This window comes from Dipodomys merriami, unplaced genomic scaffold, assembly GCF_024711535.1.
Source record: "Dipodomys merriami isolate MVZ:Mamm:240054 unplaced genomic scaffold, mDipMer1.0.p SCAF_26, whole genome shotgun sequence".
Classification (NCBI taxonomy): Eukaryota; Metazoa; Chordata; class Mammalia; order Rodentia; family Heteromyidae; genus Dipodomys; species Dipodomys merriami.
In genome coordinates, this window is record NW_027204048.1 from 3,840,260 (window position 1) to 3,851,917 (window position 11,658).

Consider the following 11,658-nt stretch of genomic DNA (forward strand, 5'->3'; position numbering starts at 1 on the left):
CCAGGGCCAGAGTTCAAGCCCCAGTACCAGCACGGGAGCGCACACGGGAGTGCGTGCGCACACACGCACACGCACGCACGCACACACACACACACACACACACACACACACACACACACACACACATCTGAAATTTAATCAACAAGGCTGAATCTCTGAAGTCTCTAAAGGAAACTTCAGCTCATCTGGAGTTTATGGTGGTGCCATTCTAAATCCTTATCTTCACATAGCCACCCCCTCTTTCTCTGTTTAAGATAACTTCCCATGAGATCCAGGACCTACTGATACCAACCATCAGCTCCTCTGACCTAGGGCCATCCCCAAAGGCCCCACTTCTAACAACGTGGTAGGCATGAGTTAATAGGTTTAGTAGGTAAATACTGATTTGGGGGTTACAGTTCAGCCCCACACATATTCCCCTGGCCTGGCCTATGATCAGTCAATACTATCTGTTCATGTGAGCCAATCATTTCCTGGCACAACTGGGATGTTAACAACCATCTTCCCCACAGCTTCAGGAGAGGTGGCATGGAGAGGCAAACCTGGGGCTCAGGTGGCTAGGACCTTCGTCTCTCTAGTAAGAGATGCTTTTTAACACAGACAGACAGGGACACAGAGAGAGAGACACACACACACAGAGACAGAGAGGCTGGAGAAGGAAGGAGGGTGGATATGCTCTCTGTTAACCCAGGTCAGTCCTGAGGATCTCAGCTACCAGTGACAAAAGCCAGCTTCTCACTGGGAGCTGGTGGCTCACTCCTGTAATCCTAGCTACTCAGGAGGCTGAGATCTGAGGATCATGGTTCAAAGCCATCCCAGGCAGGAAAGTCTGTGAGACAGTTATCTAGTTAACCACCAGAAAACCAGAAGTGGCACTATGGTTCAAATGGTAGAGTGCACACCTTGAGTTGAAGAGCTCAGAGACAGTGCTCAGGCCCAGAGTTCAAGCCCCATAACCCACCCCCCTGCAAAGAAAAAGCCAGATTTTCAGACAGCTTCAGGATGGCTACCAGCTTGCTTCTTGTACCCGAGCACATCAAGTTCACATCCATCAACCACCATGGGTCCATCAGCGTTAGCCCTGAGACAGTGGTTCCCAAAGAAAAATCTGTTGTGGGATTGAAGAAGGACAAACAAACAAACAAAATCAAAAGAGATCATCATGCTCTGCCAGACCAAGGAAGTCAGAACCCCAAGAGGAAGTCTGGTGTTTTTCCCATGTCTCCTCATTCACAGAAACAGGAATGCCCCAGAGCCATCTCTCTCTGTCCCTTCAGATCTGACATTTGGCCATTGTCACCCAGACAGACTCTCATAGACACTAGAGATCAATTGCAAAGGTAGCAGGGTCCATGCCAGGAAGCCATCCTGTTGCTGAGTGTCTAGCTGTGGGTGAGTAACTGCACCTCTGGTTTTGTGAGCAAGCCTCAGTTTCCAGTAATTATTGAGCTCACAGTTAAAGAGGGTTGTTGCATGAGCATAGCTCTGTGCAAAAGTGTAGATGTGTTTGCGCACGCGCATGCGTGGGTGCTCCATGTGGGCATATGTGGGCATATATGTGTGTGTATTTAGTTAACTACTAACTCATAGGCAGAGAAGAGGGAGGACTGAAATGAAATTAAGTAAATGAAGCCACAGACCACTTTGGTCTCCTTCTTGGGCAGACACCTTCTCCTGCAGATCACCTGGTCTGGTAAAGGCAGAACTCCCCTTGTGTGAATGTGTGCTGTGTGTGCACTTGGAAGCCTGGTGTCGAAGGAAGAAGGACCTGGCCTGGGATCTGCTGGAGAGAAATGCAGAGAAGGGTGATCAGAATAGGGTCCTATCAGCTGCTTGGTGGTACACTGAGTGCAGTCACCTGTTGCCCACCTGTTAGATGAATGAAGTGCCTGCCTCTTATGAGGCTGGAGAAAGCAGGACAATGTCCCTGACCCTGAGGAGGGTCATGGAACAGACTGGAAATGTGAAGTTTCCATGGGATTTAGCCACACCCAGGTGGAATTCCTGGTCTATCTGAAGCTCAGTTTACCTGGTGATCCTCAACATTTACTTAGTAATACCTATCTTGTCTCTGAGGCCCATGGTCTGTGGAGGATGGTCATGAGTAGGCCCACCCATTATCCTCTTACCAGAGGCCATTATTGAGCCCCTAGGATGGCCAGGAATCAACTGCAGTAAACTCTCCAGTCATTAGGGGCTTCTGCATATCTAGCACTTACTGGTGGAGTGACAGAGGGAGAGAGGATGAATCCTGTCCCCTAGGTACTCCTCAGGAAGCCAGATGCCTACTCATGGGTGACAAGTGGTATATTTATGGTGGAAGAGAGTAAGTATTCATCAGAACTCCTAGTGACAAAAGGCTAGCAAGGAGCCCCAGGTGCTTCACATCAATCATTTGTCCTATGACAAACTCTACTTCACTGTAGAGAAAAGCTCAACAGAGAGCTGGATATAGTGGTGCATACCTATGACTCTATCAGTAGGCAGATGCAGAAGGATCACAAGTTCCAGGCTGGCCTGTGTGAAAGTAGGATGATCTCATCTCATAAACAAAATTAACATGCTGGAAGCAAGGCTCAAGGGACAGATTGCTTACCTAACATGCATGAGGTCCCACATTCAGTCTCCAGCACCACAATGTTTCTTTCAAGGGAAAGTCTAGGCAGCAGTGGCTCATGCCTATAATCCTAATCTCAGTCAGGGGGCTGAGAACTGGGGGTTCATAACCATTCAAAGTGCATGATGGAGCCAGAACTCAGTGCTCTGCTAGAGCAAGAGGCTACCATGGCTGCAAGGCAGAGCAGGCCCAGGGGCAGACATGAAACTGAGCACCAGTCAGAGATCTAGTATTGAGTGACTGGTTCTATTTTCCCCTCAGGTGGGCTAAAAACCTAGCATGTCTTATAGCTATCCTCTAGTTCCCAACTGCCCACCATCACACTTCAAGTCTACCCACTAGTTTCTCCCATCAGTGACTCCCACCATCTTGAAATTCCCAGATGCCAAGAATGTGGCTCATGTCCTTTGGATCAATGGGCTCTCCTTTTCTCTTTGCCCCTCATGGATCCCTGAACAAGAGAGCTGCTGGTAGGCCTTTTGTGTGCTTTGGGCCCAAGGAATGGTGTTCCCAACATGTACCCTCCAGGGAAGTTCTCCCCACATTAGAGTTCTCCCCACATTGGACCAGGCAGGGGCTGGATTAGGCCCTTCTTTGTGTGTGCACTCCTATGCACTCCTGTCCTCTGAAAGTCCATGCCACCCTGGGAGGATTGCTAGGCTTTCTCTCTTGTCTGGTGAGGTCTGTTCTGTCTTTTAATTCCCGTTGGGACACAGAGATTTGTGACCTGAATCAGAGCCTATTAGAACTACTATGAATACTAGGTCTACTAGCACTACTACTATAACTATTATTATTACTCCTCCTCCTCCTACTACTACTACTACTACTCAGAGGGCAGATAAGGAGCCACCAGCCAGGGAGGTAAGGAATGAAGTCAAGGGCAGATGGACAAGTCCCTTGGCTGCCATGAAGAAGGAGCAGAGGAGTGGGGAGGTCCTGTTCAGGGAAGAGGTTGAGCAATGTGCTCCCTAGTAGACAGTGCCAATGGCTTCGCCACCTGGGAATCCACTGGAAGCCACGGAGTGGAACTCTCTTTGTTTCATGAGAGGAATTGTGTGCCTTTTTTTTGTTTTCTAATAAACTTTAATAAATAAGAGTAAATAAGTTCTAAGTACTGAAGGTAGAGGATTAGTGATGAACCGGGCAGGTAGGGGTGTGGCAAGACGTGGTCTAGGTTAAGGCTTCATTGTGGCATGGTGTGAAGAGGCCTTTGGCTGCTTGGAGCATTTGTCATGCTGGCTGTTGGTCTGGCCAGTGGCATTGGCGGTGAGAAGTCAGCTGATGTTAGGACAGCTGGGGCTGGAGCTGGCCCCGCAGCTGCAAGAGGAGCAGAGCAGGTATAGAGCCAATATTGGTGTCGGGACACAGCCTTGCCCACTGCCTTGCAGACTGAGCTCTGCCCCCTGAGGCGGCCCAAGGTGGATGGAGGCCCCTACAGCATCCACCAAGTGATGGTTCTGGGTCCTTCCCAGATGTCGGCCCTCTTCCCCATACACACACTCTGTTCCAGGTCTGCCCCCCATATACAACACACATTCCTGTGCCCTTGTACGAGCCTGTGTTGCATGTGACTGTGGGAGTGCACTTGCATGCATGCACACTCGCTCAGGCACCTGGGCTCATGGGTGTAAGTAGGACTGGCTATCCCTTCCTTCGAAAGAACAGCTCAGGGGCCAGTGGCACTCACCTGAAGCCTCTGCATCAGTGGGCTCCAGATGATGCAACCGGAATGGGAGGGCAGGGGTTGGCATCTCCATAGGAAGACCCATAGGTCCATGTGCAGCCAGGCTTTGCCAGCATGTGGTGGAGCAATGTAGTAGTGGTGCAGGTCTGAAAAGAGAGGAAGGGGCAGGAGGCCAGCAAGAAGCTTAAGGAGGGAAAGAAGGGAGGCAGGGAGGAAGACAAGGGCATGACAAGTGGCCACTGTTGAGGCAGGGTGTGGCCCCCTGGAAACTTTGGGCCCTAGCATCTCCTCAGACAGCACCAAGCCCCACGCCTTGCATGGCTGCTGGTTGGGCAGTTAGTAAGTGTGCCACAAGTTTTGTAGGAGGAGAGGTGATGCTGAGGCCAGGATTGCCTCCCACTCTAGAGAGAGGGATCTGGGTCTGTGGAGTCCTCCTGCCTGACCCTGGGGCAAAAGGACGAGGGGAACAATAGGTGACTCACCGGCCTTGGCTGGTCAGGGCGAAACACCACAGAGCTAAGCAATAGCAGCATAAGGTGCCTGTGGGACAGCTCCCTATGGGAATGAGCAGCCCACACTTGCATACCTAAGGACTGGGTGTAGAACCAGTCCAGGCTTGGCAGACCCAGGTAGGGGTAACAGCAAGCCACCAAGCACCTGGAAGAAATAGCAGTCCAAGTGGCAACAGCAGAGAGAGGGTCCTGGCAGTTCTTGCTACACATCCACCCTCCTTGCTGCCCAGGTGAGAGCCTGGATGAGGGTTAGCTTGCCCATGGCAGCCAGAGCCTTGCAGGATGAGGCTCACCTGGTCACAGGCAGGGCCTCTTGACTGGAGCACAGTGCCTCCATGGGTCCCAAAGATCTATGGCTGCGCAGAGGGGCCAGTGCCTGGTACCCAAACCCCTGAGATGAGGTACCATGTGTCATCATCCATATTTTCCACACATTTCCATAGGAATCCTCCGTGGTCCAGAGTAGCATCCTGTTTTCAGCCTAGGGAGACACAGAGTTGTTTGGTTTTTCAAAGAAGATGCAAGCACCCTGCTGGAGGCTTGATGGGGTGCTGTGGCTCAGAACAAACCCACAGCCTTAGGAAGGCATGGAAAGGCAGGCAAGCATTCTCTGTGTGCTCTCTCTCTTTCTCTCCCTATGTTTCTAATACACACACACACACACACACACACACACACACACACACACACACACGTGGACACCCATGAAGGCTGCTTGTAAACCCACAGGCAAGAACAAATCCACACACAGACACCAAGGACCTGCAGTGGCAAGTGTGCCCCTTGCATTTGCTTAAAGCAAGCCTCCAACCTGATGATGGATGGTGAAAGCATACAGAAAGTGCAGGTGAAAGCATACAGAAAGTGCAGAAGCTGTTAGGTCCCTGGCACAAGGACTGAGAGGCGATGGGTGAGCTCAGGAATAGGCAGGAGGAGTCATGTGAGAATGCAGCAGAAGCCCAAGAGCTACCTGGGTGCACATGTGGGCAACAAGCCGCTGACATGTTTGTGAGTGTCAGAGTTGTGGACAGGTGTGGCTAGCAGGCATGGAGATGGGGTGTGGATTGTACTGGGTGCTGGACTGTTTGGCAGCAGTGTCCCTGCCAAGGAAGTGCCACATGACTTTGTCCAAACATGGCCCAGTATGAGTGTCTTGTGTGGGATGGACATCCTTAGAGAAACTGACACACATTCACATTCACCCACAGGAGTGACCAGCACTGGTGTCTGATGTCTTTGCTGTTTGAGATGGACATCCAGCTGCGATTGTCCTGGACAATGTCCTGTGTGAAGGTCTGCAAAGACAGGGGCGGCCATGGGGCGAACAAGAAGTAAGAAGCTGAACAGGGACAGACGGAGGCAAGGAGGGAGGGGGGGGTGACAAGGTGTTTGGTTTCTGTTAGGGCTGTTTGTGGCTGCTTGGAAGCTTTAGGGACTCAGCCCTTTACAAATAGGCGCACACCCCATGGAATGACAAGGCTGATGGCTGGCTGGTGAGCAGGCACACCCCAGGGCTTGTAGGAGGACAGGTGATGGTGAGGCCAGGATTGCCTCCCAGTCTAGAGAGCAGGTTCTGTGTCTGTGGAGTTCTCCTGCCTGCCCCTGAGGAAGAAGGACGAGGGGCACAGTAGGTGACTCACAGGCCTTGGCTGGTCAGGGCGAAACACCACAGGACTAAGCAATTGCAGCAGCTGCTGCATGGGAAAGCAGCCTGTGGAACAGCTCCATATGGGCATGAGCAGCCCACACTTGCATCCATATGGACTGGGGGTGTGCAACCAATCCAAGCTCAGTAGATCCAGGTAGGGGTGCCAGCCAGCCACGAAGCACCTGGAGGAAACAGCAGTCAAAGAGGCCACAGCAGAGTGAGGGTCCTGGCAGTTCTTGCTACACACCCACCCTCCCAGCTGCCCAGGTGAGGGCCTGGATGAGCTGTGGTTTGCCCATGGCAGCCAGTGCCTTGCAGGATGAGGCTCACCTGGTCACAGGCAGGGCCTCTTGACTGGAGCACAGGGCCTCTTGACTGGAGCACAGTGCCTCCATGTGGTCCAAAGAGCCATAGCTGTGCAGAGGGGCCGGTGCCTGGTATTCAACCCCACGCAATAAGGTACCATGTGTCATCATGCACATTTGCCATAGGTTGTACAAATCCTTCCTGCTCCAGACTGGTATCCTGTTTTCAGCCTGGGAGGACACAGAGTTGTTTGGTTATTCAAAGAAGGTGTAAGCAACCTGCTCAAGGCCTGAGGGTAGCTAGAACTCAGAACAAACTCCCTACCGTAGGAAGGCATGGGAAAGGCAGGCATTTGTTCTCTCCCTCTTTCTCTCTCTCTGTCTTTTTCAGTCTCTCTCTCTCTCTGTGCCTTTCTCTATCTTTCTAACACATAGACCCATACCCAGCACACACATGCACTCCCGCTCCCACACCGCTTGGCTAGCTAGAATCCTCATAAACACACACACACACACACACACACACACACACACACACACACACACACACACACACACACACACACACACACACACACACACACACACACACACACACACACACACACACACACACACAAAATCGGGAGCCTGCAGTAGTTAAGTGTACACTTTGAGATTGCTTAAAGTGAGCCTCCAGCCTGATGATGGATGGTGAAAGCATACAGAAAGTGCAGAAGCTGTTAGGTCCCTGGCACAAGGGCTGAGAGGCAGTGGGTGAGCCCAGGACCAGACAGGAGGGGACATGTGTCAATTGGGCCAAAGCCCAAGAGCTACGTAGGTTCACATATGGGCTGAGAGCCGCTTTCACGTGTGGTGAGTGTCAGAGTTGTGGGTAGGTGTGTTGTGACTAGCGGGCATGGAGATGGGGGCCTGGATTACATTGGGTGCTGTATGATTGGCAGCAGTGTCCCTACCAAGGAAGTGCTGAGGCTGGAGGGTAACCTATGGCTTTGTGGGGCTGGCAGAGGCAGCCCCACCTGACTTTGTCCAAGCCCAGCTGAGTGTGAGTGTGTTGTGTGGGTTGGATGTCCTTGGAGGAACCAATACGCATCCACACACATCCACATGATTGATAAAGGCAGGGCCTGACAGTGATGTTGTATGTGATGGAGTCTAGCTGTGCTTGTCCTGAATAATGTCCTGTATGCAGATCTGCAAAAAACAGGGATGGCCATGGCACCAGCGAGAAGCATGAAGGTGAAAGTGGGAGGGAGAGAGGGACATGGTGTATGGCCAATGTTGGGGCTGTTTATGGCTGCTTAGAAACATTAGGGACTCAGCACTCCCTGGACAGCAGCAGGCCCCATGGACTGGCAGGGCTGGTGGCTGTCCAGTGAGTGTGCCAGCGTGTCCTACGGCTTGTAGGAGGAGAGGTGATGGTATGGCCAGGATTGCCTCCTAGAGAGAGGGTTCTGGGTCTGTGTAGACTGCTTGCCTACCCCCAAAGGAGGAAGTATTAGGGGCCCAGTATGGGACCCACCAGCCTTGGCTGGTCAGGGTAATACACCTCAGGACTGAGCAATGGCAGCAGCTGCATGGGAGAGCATCCTGTGGGACAGCTCCCGATGGGTATGAGGCGTCCACACTGGCGTCCATCTGGACTGGGGGTCTGGGACCAACCCAGGCTTAGCAGCACCAGGCAGAGGTGACAGCCAGTCCCCGAGCACCTGCAAGTCAAAGGTGCCACAGCACAGTGAAATTCCTCCAGTTCTTGCTAATAACCACCCTCAAACCTGTCCATGAAAGGCTCGATGAGCTGTGGCTTGCCAATGGCAGCCAGAGCCTTGCAGGATATGCTCACCTGGTCACACTCACAGCCTCTTGATTGGAGCACAGTGCCTCCATGCGGTCCAAAGAACCGCGGCTCTGCAGAAGCCCAGGTGTTGGGTCCCCAACCCCCTGGGATGAAGTAGTTGGTATCACAGTCCTTATTTTCCAGGTTGTGGACCTTTCCTCCATGTTCAGGACCAGCATCCCATTTTCAGTCTAGGGAGATACAAAGTTGCTTGGATTTTCAAAAAAGACGGGAGAGCCCGCTGGAGGCTTGGGGAGAGCTGGAGCTCAGAACAAACCTCACTGCCCTTAGGAGAGCATGGGAAAAGCAGGCATGGGTTTTTTTTTCTCTTTCTCTGTCTCTGTCCCTCCCTCTGTCTCTCTGTCTCTGTCCCTCTCTCTGTGTCTCTGTCTCTGTCTCTATCTCTGTCTGTTTCTTTCTCTAACACATATACCCACACACCAGCATGCACATGCACTCCTGCTCCCATATACACAGGCTTACTCGAATACACACACACACACACACACACACACACACACACACACACACACACACACACACACACACACACACACACGACACTGGGAGCCTGCAATAGTATGTGTGCCCTTTAAGTTGCTCGAAGCAGCCTCCAATGTGATGATGGGCAGGGAAAGCCTACAGAAGGTGCAGAAGCTGTTAGGTCCCTGCACAAGGGCTGAGAGGTGGTGGGTGAGCCCAGGAGTAGGCAGGAGGGGACATGGGACAATGCAGCCAAATCCCAAGAACTACCGAGGTGCACATGTGGGCAGCCAGCCGCTTTCACGTGTGGTGAGTGTTAGAGTTGTTGGCAAGTGTGGCTAGTGGGCATGGAGCTGGATTACATTGGTGATGGACTGTTTGGCAGTGGTGTCCCTGCCAAGGAAGTACAGGGTCTGGAGTGGGAGTTATGGCTTTGTGGGGCTGGCAGAGACAGCCCTGCATGACTTTGTCTAAGCCCCGCCCAGTGTGAGTGTGCTGTGTGGGTTGGATGTCATTGGAGGAATTGACACACATCCACACTCACCCGTGTTACTCATCAACACCTGTGCTTGATCTTGAGGCTGTATGTGACGGAGGTCCAGCTAGTGTTGTCCTGGCCTATGCCTTGTGTGCAGGCCTGCAAAGACAGGGGAGGCCACAGGGTCAGCAAGAAGGGTGAAAGTGAGGATGGGAAGGAGGGAGGGACACGGTGTGTGGCCGCTGTTGGGGCTGTTTGTGGCTGGGTGGAAGCCTTAGGGACCCGGCCCTCCCTGGACAGCAGAGAGCCCCATGATCTTGCAGGGTTGATGGCTCTTATGCACTGGGCAGGAACGGGGTAAATGAGATGAGAGTGGGGCTAGCCCAGGAATGTTTCCCTCCTAGATACCCGTGGCAAGGTGCAAGAGAGAGGGCTCTGGTTCTGACAGGCCCCTGTGCTTTATCAGTCATCCCTGTGGAGACCTGATTGAGGCCCACTGCTGCCCAGGCCTGAGCACAGTCACATCCTGGACCTGGGCAGAAGAGGAAGGACGTGGAGTTGATCAGGGCACTCATAGTGTTAGTGGTAGGCTGGCTATGGAGAACCTCCCCAGGGCTGAGTGGAGGCAGCGGTGCCTTGGTGGAAGTGAATCTGTCAAGAGTTGTGGCCCTGACAGTCTGGACCAGCCCGTGAGCAGCAAACCTCCCCGGGACTGAGTGGAGGCAGCGGTGCCGCAGTGCAAGTGAAGCTGTCAGAGCTGTGGCCCTGACTATCTGGACCAGCCTGTGGGACGACCATATATTCTCCACAATGCAGGGCATCCCTCCGTGCTTGTGGTGGTCTGGGCACGGTGAACCTCCCCAGGACTGAGCAGGGGCAGCAGTACATCAGTGGAATAGAGGCTGTCAGAGCTGTGGCTCCAACTGTCTGGTCCGGCCCATGGGACAGCCATGCGGTTGCCATGGAGCAGGGCATCCCCTGAGCTCAGGGTACTCACAGTACTAGTGATGGGCTGGTCTCGGCGAACCTCTCCAGGACTGAGCTGAGGCAGCGGTGCTGCGGTCATGGGTAGACCGTGAGAGCCCAGTTCTGGACTGTTAGGATCAGCCCATAAGTGGGCCATGTGGCGGTCAGGGCCCAACACATCCCGTGGGCTGTTTGACACTTCTGAACGCCGCCTGCCAAGTATTCTTGTTGGCGTGGCATGGGATGTGAGCCAGTGTCTCAGGCGCTGCGGGGCGCTCTGAGCACGAGGAGCCTCATGGCTGCGTTCAGGGCAGTGGCCACATTCAGGGTGTCTTCTACGGCGGAAGACAGCAGCCAAACACTGTTGCCTTTCCCTCTGGCAAAGAGAGAAGTACCGTCTCTTCAGTTGAGGGCAACTGGGCAACTGGGGTTCTGAGTTCTGTGGCAGTTGGTCATCAACGAAGTGTGGTCATGTGACATTACAGGCCTTCCATCCCCCACTCAGCGATGCCAAGTCCCCGTTGACATCACCCACCCATAGGCCCACACCCTCTGACCTCTTGATCTTTTATGGCCTTTTGCCTTCATGAGCACGCAGTTCCGGTGGGAGTCTAAGGGTTGAGGGGCACTTGACCAACCTTTCCACCTGGCAGGCCAGTGTGAGACAAAACAATCTTTCCACTCCACATCTACCTGGGAATCTGAAGGACCCTACACAAGGGGGCATTGTGTTTCTACACTAATTCGGATTTGGGGGCGGTGGGGGGGGTCCTGTCGTGGGGCTTGATCTCTGGGTTTGGGCGCTGTCTCTCAGCTCTTCTGCTCAAGGCTAGAGCTTTACCACTTGAGCCACAGTACCACGTCCGGCTTTTTTTTTTCTTTTTGTTTATGTGGTGCTGAGGAATCAAACCCAGGGCCTCAGGCATGCAAGGCAAGAGCTTTACCACTGAGCCACCTTCTCAGTTCCCACCATGATTTTTTTAATGGAACTAGGCTGTTTTAAAAAAAATGAGACATGATTCTTGCAATGTGGCCACTTGTCAAGAAATCTGAATTTTCTTTGTTATTACAAGATGGTGAATTTTGTGTGTGGGTCCCAGTGCACTGCAGTACTACTGAGTCACC

General features: G+C 52.8%; 1 protein-coding gene across 1 annotated transcript; it reads right to left on the reverse strand.

Moving 5' to 3' along the window:
• Positions 1-3,709: 3,709 nt before the first annotated feature.
• Positions 3,710-10,896, reverse strand: LOC138836815 (uncharacterized). The gene is made up of 8 exons (XM_070035439.1): positions 10,565-10,896; positions 9,634-9,726; positions 8,613-8,797; positions 6,795-7,000; positions 6,457-6,646; positions 5,110-5,297; positions 4,308-4,450; positions 3,710-3,937 (listed from the first exon to the last, which is right to left on the reverse strand). The coding sequence occupies exons 4-8, from the start codon at positions 6,944-6,946 to the stop codon at positions 3,804-3,806; spliced, it is 807 nt and encodes a 268-aa protein (XP_069891540.1). The 5' UTR covers positions 6,947-7,000; positions 8,613-8,797; positions 9,634-9,726; positions 10,565-10,896; the 3' UTR covers positions 3,710-3,803.
• Between the last annotated feature and the right edge of the window lie 762 nt (positions 10,897-11,658).

Excerpts from the sequence above, each read along its gene's own strand:
- LOC138836815 (XM_070035439.1), bottom strand. The coding sequence starts at position 6,946 with ATGTGCATGATGACACATGGTACCTTATTGCGTGGGGTTGAATACCAG. Across the intron at positions 6,647-6,794 it reads GAGGCCCTGCCTGTGACCAG|GTGCTTCGTGGCTGGCTGGC; the intron begins GTGAGCCTCATC and ends TGTTTCCTCCAG. Across the intron at positions 3,938-4,307 it reads CACTGATGCAGAGGCTTCAG|CTGCGGGGCCAGCTCCAGCC; the intron begins GTGAGTGCCACT and ends CTCCTCTTGCAG.